The sequence below is a fragment of the Castor canadensis genome, chromosome 13 (genome assembly GCF_047511655.1).
Source record: "Castor canadensis chromosome 13, mCasCan1.hap1v2, whole genome shotgun sequence".
Classification (NCBI taxonomy): Eukaryota; Metazoa; Chordata; class Mammalia; order Rodentia; family Castoridae; genus Castor; species Castor canadensis.
In genome coordinates, this window is record NC_133398.1 from 36,954,915 (window position 1) to 36,969,434 (window position 14,520).

General features: G+C 38.4%; 1 protein-coding gene across 5 annotated transcripts in view; it reads right to left on the reverse strand.

Moving 5' to 3' along the window:
• Nucleotides 1-3,902: 3,902 nt before the first annotated feature.
• Melk (maternal embryonic leucine zipper kinase) overlaps nt 3,903-14,520 on the reverse strand; it is a 114,498-nt gene continuing 103,880 nt past the window's right edge. For all 5 annotated transcript variants that reach the window (XM_074051451.1, XM_074051450.1, XM_074051453.1 and 2 more), the window contains 3 exons: nt 13,858-14,026; nt 9,880-9,983; nt 3,903-4,427 (listed from right to left, as the gene is read on the reverse strand). In XM_074051451.1, the coding sequence (XP_073907552.1) occupies nt 4,250-4,427; nt 9,880-9,983; nt 13,858-14,026 (451 nt within the window). In that variant the 3' untranslated portion in view covers nt 3,903-4,249. The remainder of the gene's footprint in view (nt 4,428-9,879; nt 9,984-13,857; nt 14,027-14,520) is intronic.

Consider the following 14,520-nt stretch of genomic DNA (forward strand, 5'->3'; position numbering starts at 1 on the left):
TGGTAGACAAATGTCTGCCTTCCTCCTTGTATCTGACCATGCTGGTCACATCAGACACTAGACCTCTCTCAGGGGCATCTGCAGGGCAGTGGGTACTGGGGAAGAGGCCAGTCCCATATTAGGATTGTTCAAATGTTCCTGGTTGAACCTAGGGGCCAGTATTGCAGGGAGTTGCAGAGTGAGGCTTGGTGGGCTCGGAGTGAGCATGAGGTTCATGGGGCCTGAGGAAGATGAGGTTGTTTCAAGGACTCCTCAGCCTGGTCTTGTAGGCATAGTTGCTGCTGGGGCTTCCTGGTCTGATGCTACCTCCCTTTCCAAGGGTGGAGGCGAAGGGGCAGAAGGTGGTGGGTACAGTGGCACATAGGGGGGTGGGGTCTCCTCAGGGTCCCCCACTAATATGAGTTTTTCTGGCTTTTTACATTTTTCCCTGCTCCTGCAAGCTGCTGCCACCCTGGCTACCATGACCCTACATGCTTTTCCTAGGTGGGGCTTTAGCCATGTGGGCTAACTGAGGACTGCATCCTGCCAGCAGTCAATAAGGAAATTGATCAGGGTGTCCAGGATCCCCTACAACCACTTTAAAAACTCTATTGACTATGACCTATCTACTGATCACTCCAAGGGCTGTCCTATACCAAAAGCAAGCCAGTCTATTTCACAGACGGTCCTAAACTTGTCAGGTGTCAGCTTGACCCTGTAATTTCCATTAAATACCCTTTTAAAGTTCTTAAGCATGCACTCTAGGGGGGTGTTCTTACTCTAACCTCCTCCCATTTCTCCTGTTACCAGATGTCAAGATGGAAGAGATGAGGGCTGTGGCAAGGAGGTAAGGGGTCCACACAGAGGAAAACAAATAACATCTCTGCTTTATCCATCTCTGACTACTCCCCTCACAGGGATTTAGGTGTTTCTTAGCCATAGTGAGGCTATATAAGCCCAGAGGCCCTGTTAGGGCTCACCCTGGACCATGAGTTCACCATGGACCTGAGGATCAGGACTCAATATTCACTTTGCAACTGGGTTGCGTCTCAGGTTCACACTTTCACACATGCTCACACAGCACAGTACTTCCACCCCACTCCCTGAACCTGAGAGACATGGTTTCACCCCAAAAGGTGGTTACTAGGGTGTCTTACTGGAGTTGATCAGACTCCCCTTCTGCCTCCAGAGGCAGGCTTGAATTCAAACCCAGGTTCTCACCAGTTTGATGAGCACAGGGTTTCCAAGTTGGTTCCCAAGACTTTCTGGGTGACTTTGTGTGACTGAAACTTGCCTCTTTGGTTCACTGGGAGAGAGGCTTCCTCCCCTCAGATCAACATGTCCAGTGGTGCCCCTCCCGGCAGGCCGGGGATGCTGAGCCAGCAACAGGGAGGTGAAAACACCATCCTCTGAATCCCAGATGAGCCCACAGAAATGTAGGATGGCTCAGAGAGACAGGGCACCAAAGCTTTTGGGAAGCAAGTTTATTAAGCAAGCTGGCAGTGACTCAGCAGACAAGAGTTCAAAGCCCAAGAACAAAGGGGCTTTCCTTATATACCATTTAGAGCACGTTACAGAAATGGGGGCAGGGTACAGCTTACCATTGGCCATTTTAACCTCTAGGGCAAGGTGACCCTGCTCTGGTCTCACCCCAGGTGCTACCTGACATTCCTCAAATCCAGTCTTTTTTTGTTTTACTGTTGCACTATCTCTCATTAGCTCTCTTCCCCCTCCCTGCCACACTTTCATCAGATTCACAACCTCTATTATTCTTTCTCTATTACCCTGCTTCCCAATCACCCCCTCTATTACCCTTTCTTATCCCTCCCCTCTTCCACTCTCCCTTTTAAATCTTTCTTGCAATATTTTAAATGAGTTTCATTGCAATCTTTTCACATACACATATGATGTACTTCGATTATACACCCATCCACTCTCTTTTCTTCCATCTCCTGCTGGCCTCTCCCACTTCCCTTGTTTTACAAAAATAGATAAATTGGACTTCAGAAAGTTAAAATTTTGGTTCCTCAAAATACATCAGCAAAGAAGTCTAAAAATCCACAGAATGGGGAAATATTTGGATATAATTCACAATCATATCACTGTCGTGTACATTACATATTATGATACAGTTGACAATGGATTTATATCTAGAATATTTAAAGAATTCATACAACTCAATAAAACCACAACTAAATATGGGCAACAGATCTGAACAGACATATCTTCAAAAACAGTATACAAATGGCCATTAAGTATATGAAAAGATACTCAATATCTTTAATCATTAGGGAAATGCAAAGCAAGCCCACATGTCGCAACTATTAGGATGGCTAAAATTTTTAATTTTAGGATAGCAAGTGTTGGTGAGAATATGAAAAAATTAGAACCCTCATCCATAACTGGGAGGACTGTAAAATGGTACAGTAGCTTTAAACACAGTTTGATGATTCCTCAAAGTGTTAAATGACCTAGTAATTTCACTCCTAGGCATATCTGCAAGAGAACTGACAACATGCCCACACAAAAAGTTAAGATACAAATGTCCACAGCAGTAGGATTCATAATAGCTGAAAGGTGGAAACCAAATGTCAAGCAGCTGATAAATGGATGGGATACAGCCACCCAATGGAGTTATTACTCAATTGTAAAATGGGATGAGGGCTAATATATATACATGATAAATTCTTAAAATGTTACGTTAATAGAAAAGGCCAGACCCCAAAGGCAGCATACTGTATGATCCCATTTACACTAAATGTCCACAAGAGTTCATCTGTAAAGACAGAAAGTAAATCAGTGGCAAGTTGCCAGAGCTGTGGGGTAGGGAAATGGAGGGAGTGTTTCCAATGGCTATAGGGTTTCTTTTGGGATGAAAATCTTATAAAATTGATGGTGGTGATGCTTACACAACTCTGAATACACTTAAAAAAACACTGAATTGTAAATATTTTGAAGGGGTGGATCTTACAGTATGTGAATTATACACCAGTAATGCTGTTATAAAACAATTTAATACCCTTTGAAGCTTTCCCTTGCCAGAGCATTTATTCAGAGACCATGACTTATTTCTACATACACTTTTAAGCCTCATCTCCTATTTGCCCTGCACCACCAGCTACATCTACAGCGAACATTAATGTCACTTTACAATCCCATGCTTCTGCTATTACTCCTGTTAAGAACATCATACTCCCCTCTTCTCTTTCTGGCAAACTACTGTGTGTTCTTCAAGAATAAATACTGTTTCATCCAAGAACTCATTCCTGCCTTCTGACATTCCCTCTACACTATAAATACTATTTTGTACATCTGCCCTCAACAGCACATCCTTGAACTCCCTGAGTTCACTAGCCAGTATCATTTTCAGCTCCAGAACCTAATGCTTGTAAGCACTTAGTAAATGTTTATTGAATAAATGAATGACAAAACACTCCCTCACTGCTGACTAGAAACTGCTATTTTTTTCTCCAACTAGTTTAATTGGTAAAAATCCATACAAATGTAACTTGAGTTCTGGCCTTTAGAGACCAATAAAATGAAATAAAAATACAAATTTGGGGCTAACATTGAGACTTAGGAAAATTAACATAAAGTAACATTTCATGGGGGTTCATAGTTGGGAGACTTATCATTGTTGACTGAATATAGTTACTGAAGTCAATACTCTTTTATACAACATATTAAATGTGTTGTTTAACTCTGGTAACCACAGCTGTGACTTAGTTAACGATCTCAATAAATCCTACTTAAATCAGAGACAGGAAAAAATTATGCAAATGAATTCTTATCTGTTTTTCTGCCCAAGGCATAGTTGGTAACAGATAAAACACACTCCAAATAGTCTCTACTTAATAGTCAGGAAGCCATTTGAGGTTATTTTATTTGGATCAAAATCAAATACAAAAAAAAGAGAAGCCTGGTATATTCACTCATGGTTTTATTTCAGAAAGAAATCAGACATTAAAAGGAGTTATAGTAAGAACTTACATTCTCTTATGGAAGTCAATTTAGAAATGTCAAATTACTAATACACAAAGTCACATGATTAGAAAAGACAGTGACAGATAACGATGGATAGGCTTGTCTTATATTCACCCACAAAATAATACTTTTTGTTTAACAACAAAAAGGTATCGGTCTTTAAGACAGCTCTTTAGAAATGAGTCTGTAGTTCCAATGGACTTTCAAATCAAACCAGTCATACCAGTCTCCACATAGGCTGCATCATGCCCACATTCATTCTGGCAGGATGGAAACCATCCATCAATTACACCTTGCAGCTAGACAGAATATCTTCCACTAATCTCTTGTAAACCCAGGCATCACCCTTGAGCCGCTGTCTCCTGATACCCACCACATCGGGTTTTTGAAGTTGGCACACTTCTAGTTCAAATTGCATTGTCACTTTGCCAAAATCTGACTGTGTTTGACACTTCAGTGTATAGCTGTGAAAAAACAAGAAAAGATACCAGTTAGTAAGAGAACCATGAATATTCTGGATAATACAAGAGGTTTCTCAGCTTCTAGGAGGCTGGTGGGGAAATGAGGCATTATTTTACATTAAGCAATGTATTACTGTTTACAGTATCCAAATGGCCTAGCTACGCTTTAGTGATGGAGTATGACTGGTGTTTTCCCAGGAGCTGAGTAAGGATCCTATGAAAGAATAAGGATGAAAAGGCTTTACCAGGATTCTCTCTTGCTCCAAAAACAGCTCTTTCATGGATGCACATGCCATTCATATTCAGGAAATTTGGCATTTTTTTTCTTTATGCAACCCTTTCAATAGGGTAATCCAGGGAATGTGAGCCTGTTTCCACAATGTTCACAATAAAGGAAAGTTCAGGGAAGATTAAGAATGTTTTGTGTACATGCACCTTATCAGAAACTTCTGTCTTTTGAAAGGGCTGGAGAAATGGCTCAACTGGTAGTACGCCTGCCTAAGCAAACATGAGGCCCTGAGTTCAAACCTAGTACCACAAAAAAAAACAACAACAACAAAAAAAAACCCTGCTGTCTTTCATATAAAGCCAAAGCCACTAACCTGTCAGAAAGCCCAAGGAAGTGGTACATTCCCACTGTACATTTACAGTTACAATAGCCAAATTACCTCCCCTGACAACAAAAGGCCCAATCCAGTGAAACTTTAAACTCCTCTTAAGAGTAAGACAAGTTTATAAAAATGAGTTCATGTACTAGGAAAGTCGAATAAATTGAATTCGTGTAAATAAAATTATTTTTAATTACATTATAGTTTTGTCTTACTGATCTTAAATAAACAACATAAATAATAAGCAATAGGATTGATTTTAAATTTCAGTTCTCTAAATATTTAAGGGCATATGTTTGGGTACTATTCCTGAAAAGGGTAGAGAACTGTATTTTATTTGTTATATATTAGGAGGTTTCACCAAATATCACTCACTGTTTTCCTTAGTTACATGTTTTGGAGGTGTCATCCCTTAAAAATAAGCAGTCATTATCAGAAATACCAAAATGAACACCCATAGCTAAGTTCTTGATAGGAAGAAGCAGCAACTTCAATTAGAACGATTTAGTTATATGGAAGATTAACAGCAATTCATCCTTATTAGGAAAAAAAACATGGAACATTTACAAAATTAATAATATCACACTACTGAAATACAACTTTTGTTTTTCTGCTTTGTCACAAAGAAAGTAAAAACAAGTAGAAAGTAAAGGAAAAGAAAGGAGCCAGGACAGAGCCCTTCTGGTTGTCAAGAAGTTAAGAGGACAAAGTATTAGTTAGCATCCAGGTGGTGATCTAAGGGAGAGAGCTCAGGCTGAAGAAAATTCATCCAAAGGCCTGTGATAGAGATTAGGTCAGAGGTTCTGGGGCCATAGAAAAGCCTATAAGCATAAAGACAAAAATCAGAGCGAGATGTGTTCTAATGAGGCCAAAAGAAAAAAACCAGGATTTACATAAGTAATGTTTGCCAACATTTACAGAGAGCAAAAAGTAAAATTATATTTGCAAAAGATTGTAGACTCTTCTATTTACATGTTTTTGGTAAATTTATTAATGGTTCTACTTAGCTGCTTTAATAAAGAAACTTTAGAGACATAAATGAGTGGAAATGCTTAGAAATATGAACAACTTGAGTTACCAGAAGAGGTCTAGCTACTCAGACCACGTAGCCAAAGGGCCTTTGATAGTAGTTCACACTACAGCAGGAAAAGTATAGGGGTAAGAACTTCCTTTACTTACTGAAAACCTAATTCTGTAAGACAGTCAGTCAAAAAGAGGATTCTCTAAAAATCTTTGATCAGTTCAAAGTGTCCCACTCATTTAGATTATAATTTATAGATATTATTGTAAAGCAAAAAATTAAAGGAAGTTGAGCACTTATAGGAAAACTGGAAGTTCAGATTTTCCTATTCTGAAAGTGGTGACAATATTGGCGTTTAAAACTCAAACAAAAGAGAATAAATTATGAACAATGACACTACCATAAAAGCTTTTTAAAAAGCGGTAGGAGAAAAGTCCAGGACCTGATGGATTCTCTGCTGAATTCTATCAGACCTTTAAAGAAGAACTGATACCAACCCTTCTTAAACTGTTCCACGAAATAGAAAGGGAAGGAAAACTGCCAAACACATTTTATGAAGCCAGTATTACACTTATCCCAAAACCAGGCAAAGACACCTCCAAAAAGGAGAACTATAGGCCAATCTCCTTAATGAACATTGATGCAAAAATCCTCAACAAAATAATGGCAAACCGAATTCAACAACACATCAAAAAGATCATTCACCACGACCAAGTAGGCTTCATCCCAGGGATTCAGGGGTGGTTCAACATACGAAAATCAATAAACGTAATAAACCACATTAACAGAAGCAAAGACAAAAACCACTTGATCATCTCAATAGATGCAGAAAAAGCCTTTGATAAGATCCAAAATCATTTCATGATAAAAGCTCTAAGAAAACTAGGAATAGAAGGAAAGTTCCTCAACATTATAAAAGCTATATATGACAAACCTACAGCCAGCATTATACTTAACGGAGAAAAACTGAAACCATTCTCTCTAAAATCAGGAACCAGACAAGGATGCCCACTATCTCCACTCCTATTCAACATAGTACTGGAATTCCTAGCCAGAGCAATTAGGCAAGAAGAAGGAATAAAAGGAATACAAATAGGTAAAGAAACTGTCAAAATATCCCTATTTGCAGACGACATGACCCTATACCTTAAAGACCCAAAAAACTCTACTCAGAAGCTTCTAGACATCATCAATAGCTATAGCAAGGTAGCAGGATATAAAATCAACATAGAAAAATCATTAGCATTTCTATACACTAACAATGAGCAAACGGAAAAAGAATGTATGAAAACAATTCCATTTACAATAGCCTCAAAAAAAATCAAATACCTAGGTGTAAACCTAACAAAAGATGTGAAAGACCTCTACAAGGAAAACTATACACTTCTGAAGAAAGAGATTGAGGAAGACTATAGAAAGTGGAGAGATCTCCCATGCTCATGGATTGGTAGAATCAACATAGCAAAAATGTCGATACTCCCCAAAAGTAATCTACATGTTTAATGCAATTCCCATCAAAATTCCAATGACATTCATTAAAGAGATTGAAAAATCTACTGTTAAATTTATATGGAAACACAAGAGGCCATGAATAGCCAAGGCAATACTCAGTCAAAAGAACAATGCTGGAGGTATCACAATACCTGACTTCAAACTATATTACAAAGCAATAACAATAAAAACAGCATGGTACTTGCACAAAAACAGACATGAAGACCAGTGGAACAGAATAGAGGACCCAGATATGAAGCCACACAACTATAAGCAACTTATCTTTGACAAAGGAGCTAAAAATATATGATGGAGAAATAGCAGCCTCTTCAACAAAAACTGCTGGGAAAACTGGTTAGCAGTCTGCAAAAAACTGAAACTAGATCCATGTATATCACCCTATACCAAAATTAAGTCAAAATGGATCAAGGATCTTAATATCAGACCCCAAACTCTTAAGTTGATACAAGAAAGAGTAGGAAATACTCTGGAGTTAGTAGGTATAGGTAAGAACTTTCTCAATGAAACTCCAGCAGCACAGCAACTAAGAGATAGCATAGATAAATGGGACCTCATAAAACTAAAAAGCTTCTGTTCATCAAAAGAAATGGTCTCTAAACTGAAGAGACCACCCACAGAGTGGGAGAAAATATTTGCCAGCTATACATCAGACAAAGGACCGATAACCAGAATATACAGGGAACTTAAAAAACTAAATTCTCCCAAAACTAATGAACCAATAAAGAAATGGGCACGTGAACCAAATAGAACTTTCTCAAAAGAAGAAATTCAAATGGCCAGAAAACACATGAAAAAATGCTCACCATCTCTAGCAATAAAGGAAATGCAAATTAAAACCACGCTAAGATTCCACCTCACCCCTGTTAGAATAGCCATCATCAGCAACACCACCAACAACAGGTGTTGGCGAGGATGCGAGGAAAAAGGAACCCTCTTACACTGTTGGTGGGAATGTAGACTAGTACACCCACTCTGGAAAAAAATTTGGAGGCTACTTAAAAAGCTGGACATCGATCTACCATTTGATCCAGCAATACCACTCTTGGGGATATACCCAAAAGACTGTTACTCCAGAGGCACCTGCACATCCATGTTTATTGTGGCACTATTCACAATAGCCAAGTTATGGGAACAGCCAAGATGCCCCAGCACTGACGAATGGATTAAGAAAATGTGGTATCTATACACAATGGAATTTTATGCAGCCATGAAGAAGAACGAAAGGTTATCATTTGCTGGTAAATGGATGGAATTGGAGAACATCATTCTGAGTGAGGTTAGCCTGGCCCAAAAGACCAAAAATTGTATGTTCTCCCTCATATGTGGACATTAGATCAAGGGCAAACACAACAAGGGATTGGACTATGAGCACATGATAAAAGCGAGAGCACACAAGGAAGGGGTGAGGATAGGTGAGACACCTCAAAAACTAGCTAGCATTTGTTGCCCTTAATGCAGAGAAACTAAAGCAGATACCTTAAAAGCAACTGAGGGCAATAGGAAAAGGGGAACAGATACTAGAGAAAAGGTTAGATCAAAAAGAATTAACCTAGAAGGTAACACCCACACACAGGAAATCAATGTGAGTCAATGCCTTGTATAGCTATCCTTATCTCAACCAGCAAAAACCCTTGTTCCTTCCTATTATTGCTTATACTCTCTCTACAACAAAATTAGAAATAAGGGCAAAATAGTTTCTGCTGGGTATTGGGGGTGGGAGAGGAAGGGGGCGGAGTGGGTGGTAAGGGAGGGGGTGGGGGCAGTGGGGAGAAATGAACCAATCCTTGTATGCACATATGAATAATAAAAGAAAAATGACAAAAAAAAATAATAAAATAAAAAAAAAAGACCAGCCTGAGCTACACAGCAAGACCCAGTCTCCAAAAAAAAAAAAAAAACAGAGTAACAATTTGTTAAAAATGAGAAAACATCAGACTGGTAAACTCAGGAAATTTGCATAACACTGAAACAGTACTTATAAGACTAAATGTGTAATTTTCATAATCCAGTAGTGCTGCATATTTATGTTATAATGCAAAAAATATTAGGAGCACAGTGCATATATGAAATTTTTATATTGAAAATGTTTAATAGTGCACATTTTCTTTTAAGGAAGTGCAACTAAAAAGCAACATGGTATAAAACTTATATTCCATCCATTTTGACTTTCTGTTTCATAAAATTAATATGTATCCAATAAAACATTAAAAAAAAAAAAAAAGCGGTAGGAAGGTTTTTTTTAAGTGGCAAGGCAGGAGGAGAGAATCAACCCACATATGTTTCAAGTCCATAAGACAGTAAGTATGGTTCTTACCCCTTCTGTACAAAGTCAACATGCTTCTTTGGGAGAACAGACATTATTTCATTTAAGAGTTGATCAGGATTCACTAATTTGGTTGTAGTCACATTATAGTGAAGCTTAAAAAAAAAAAAAAAAAAAAAGAGGTGAGAAGTAAATCCTTACATCAACACAAAAGACCACTCTACTGGACCCAGAGTTGTAAAACTCCTCAATGTAACACCTTTTCAAACAAATATTTCAAGAAAATGAAGGACTAGACAGTCAGCTCTCAGGTGGATTAGGACAGAACTGGGGCCATCAGGAGAAATGACATTTATGAGGAACTCCACCCATATTATCCACTTTATATGTTCATCTTCCTCTCCTCTTCATCTTCTTTTCAGTGAAGTAAATATTAAACGGCATCAAGCTATCCATCTGTCTGAGATTTCCCTGTTTCTCCCTTCCCACACCAGGACAGAGACATTAATAGTCCTGAAATGTAAACTGTGGGAAGATGAAACAAATGCCCTAGAAAGTTTGCTTTGTATATAGTCGGATATGTTTTCTGGATTATTTAAAGACTATTACAAAATTTCAGGAGTTGACTCTATGAAAATTCTACAAGGAGGTGAATATAACTTTTTAAAAAGTCAAGTTATTTTCCTCTCATTGAGAACACAAGAGAAATAATTTTTCTTTCTTTCTTTTTGTTGTTGTTGTTTTTTTAAGACAGGGTCTCACTATGTAGCCCAGGCTGGCCTCAGACTCCTGAGTCTCCCTGACTCAGCCTCCCAAATACTGGGAATACAGGTGAATGCCACCGTACCCAGTTAATTTCTTTTTGGTGGAACTGGGGTTTGAACGCAGGACTTCATGCTTGAAAAGCAGGCAATCTGCCACTTGAGCCACACATCCAGTTCATTTTGGCTTGGTTATTTTGGAGATGGAATCTCTTGAACCAATTGCCTGGACTATTCTTGAGCCACAATTCTCCCAACTCAGCTTCCCAAGTAGCTAGGAATATAGGTGTAAGCCACTGATGCCCAGCTTAATTTCATTCTTAACTGGTATCCATCCTTTAATTCATTCAACAACCACTTATTAGCTACTTACTTACGTGCCAGGCACTGTTTTAGTAGGTCCTGGAGAAGGACAAAAATCCCTGCTTTCCTAGTAGTTGACTACCCAACAAAATCAGTTTCTGTGACTCTACTTTTTTTAAGAAAGAGTTACTCACACTGTGATATAAATCATCAGTGATATACAAGAAAACTCTAAGTGGCAAAAGGAAACATATTTTTTCTTGAATATTTATGTATTTGTTCCAAACTGACTTATAAAAATATAATTGTGAAGAACTAATGATACATGGTTTCCTTTTAAATAAATTTAAGTTTAAAAAGTTTAACTGTCTTGACAGTGGTGATTGTAGTGCTTCATGTGTGTGTATGTGCAATATCAAAGAACAATTGTGCATTTTAAATATATAGGTTTAGTGGGGGGGGAGAGGGAGGGGACAGAGTGGGTGGTAAGGGAGGGGGTGGGGGCGGGGGGAGAAATGACCCAAGCCTTGTATGCACATATGAATAATAAAATAAAAATAAATAAATAAATAAATATAGGTTTATTGTATGTCAATTATACTTTTATAAATCTCATTTTATAAAGAGGGCTACCAATGTATTTCAGGAGAACAGTGCTTGCCAAGCATTCCGAAGGTCCTTCATTGTACCTCCCAAGTACAGGAAAATAAACAACAGTGGAGATGATGTGCCAATGTGACAGACATTGTGAAGGTGTGGCAAATGGCCACACTCATTTTGAACTCAGCCTCAAGTTCAAAAGGGAACAAGCAGCACAGCCCAGATGGAACTGACTTCTAGTTTCACCAAACTAAATTGGCTCTATCAAGAAATAATTAATTGAATGCTTCTAAATCACAATTTAAATTATGCTTTTGTAAAGTAAAGAATAATTCCTAACTGAGTATGTAATCCCAGCATTCAGGAGGCTGAGGCAGGAGGATGGCAAGTTTGAGACCAGCTTGGGCTACAAAATGAGACCCTGCCTCAAACAAATAAAACAAAGGAAGAGGAACCCTAATTAATTATTCAAATTTTATATTTTTATACACCACTTCCTAAGAGAGGGCTTAAAGGCATATGATTTGTGATCTTAAAATCTAAGGTGTTCATCATACTATTCTTTCAACTTTTCTGCAAGTTTATGATTTTTTAATGTTGGTGGCTAGTGGTGTGGCTCAAGTGGTACAGTGCCTGCCTAGCAAGCACAAGGCCATGAGTTCAAACCCCAGTATCACCAATAATAATAACAAAAATAATAATAATAATAATAATATATACAGAGGTTGGTGGAAAAGATGAGACTAGTTTCCTAAAGCAAGTCCTTCAGTTCTGCAAAAACTTAAAGCATTAAGATGAGTTAAAAGTCGGACATGGTGCAGTACATCTGTAATCCCAGCACTTGAGAGGCTAAAACAGGACAAGTTCAAGGCCAGCCTGGGCTATACAGACTTCTTTCCAAAGTTAGATCAAGTTTCAGATCTTTAAATTTGTGTAATTAAGACTGTGGCTCTTCTAAATTGGGGTTAAAATACTGAACACTGAGGTAATAATGATCATTAATGTTGGAACAACATGTTTTATCAGTAGTGTTTTAGATGCAATACAGCAACCTGTTTGTAGATGTCTCTGAGAGGTTGCCCCAGTAGTCACTAGCTCCAGATTTCACCAATGGAAAAGAAAAAAAAAAAAAAAGGAGAAAGTCAAGTATAAAATGCTACTGCTAGAACCCTATATGTAGGAAGTACTGAGCGACTACCTAAAAAGTCAATTAAGGCTGGGCACCTGTGACTCACACCTATAATCCTAGCTACTCAGGAGGCAGAGATCAGGAAGATCACTGTTCAAACCCAGCCAAAGCAAATAGCTCGAGAGACCTTATCTCAAAAATACCCAATACAAAACAGGGCTGGTGGAGTGGATCAAGTGGTTAAAGCACCTGCCTAGCAAGTGTGAGGCTCTGAGTTTAAACCCCAGTACTGTCAAATATGTAAAAATTTAAAAAGTCAGCTAACACCACAGCAGTCCCTACAATGCATTCAGGTTCCAAACAATTTACAAAGGGGAACATTTTTAGAACATTACCTATTAGAATTTGATAACTGCTTAGGTTCTCAGTAACATATATACACACACACACACACACACACACACACACACACACACACACACACACACACACACACACACACATATATATTTGAGCAAGTTTCCTTAAATTTATTTAATGTTTTTCAGTGAAATGGTACCATGGTTTCCTAAATCTCAAAGTTAGGTTTTGAAATACTTCCTGTTTCCAACTACAGATATCTCAGAATAAAAGGATAAAATACACCTAACAGCCACATATAACTTAAAACTCCTCAGTGCGCTACTAAATTCAACAAGGCAAGGAAAACTAATGGGTAAGTGCTACCTTCTATTTTGAGATGGGGAATAAGTGGAATCTCAGAACATTCTCTTCTCAAGCACCCTTCTGTCCAATAGCTCAGCATTTTCTATTCTCCAAACCACTGAAAATTGCTCAATATGAGGCTTGTGCAAGAACTAATAAATACGGGCCCATCCCCCAAATCATAAGAACCCTACTACAATCTTAACCCTTTTCTGGGATCCACCCTCTTAGAACATGCTTTTATTATTCAGCACCAAGCTAAGGGTCAGAACAATGTCCTGGCCTGCTTTCATCGCTTTGCTATGAGTTCCTCAAGCGCATGGGATGCGTTTTATTTACCCTTTCACCTCTTTCTTCCTCCACTTTCCCCAGACACAAATGTCATTCATTTGATGTTTGAATGAATGCTCAGAGAGAACTCAAGAGGAGAGGAAGTATTTTATATCTTCTAAAAGCTTATTTCTCCTTTCCTTCCCCACCAAATTTATTGGGAGGGGAGGAGAGGGAAGAAAAGAATTCCAGTCCACTTACCTTTAGCCTTCTTGGCCCATCTTTGACAGAGCCCTTCCTTTTGCTCCTGGTAAGCACAGTGATAACCTTATCCAATCCCCTTTCAAGGCTCCCAAACACTTTGGTTCCTTTTCTTTTAGGAGTATCCTCCATATGTGCCTGGTTGAGATCCAATTCCACTGAGCGGCACCTAAAAAAAACAATAAAGCATGAGTAACTCTGGGCTTCCTACTTTTATTCCTTTAAAAACAATGGTGCCCAGTCAGGAATGCCAGGACCAGACCATCTCCTCCTCAGGGGGAATAAAATCATCTCCCACTAGAGAGGACCCAGTCCTTTCCCCCACCCAACTGTCACTTAGTAAAACTATTTTGCCCTTCCTTTTTAAAATTCAAATGTCAAATATAGAGAAAAGTGGGAAGACTATTACAATGAAATTCGTATGTGCTCCTAGATTCAACAATTGTTAATATTTGGCTACACTGGCTTTCTTTATGTATATAGATAATACATAAAATACATATATATTTGCTGAATCATTTGAAGATATTATGATACTTCACTCTGAAATACTTCAGTATACACCTGCAATGAAAGAGAACTTTTCCTTTTTTTGGGGGGGTTAGAATTCAGGGCTTGTGCTTGCTAGGCAGGTGCTCTACCACTTGAGCCATACGTTTAGGC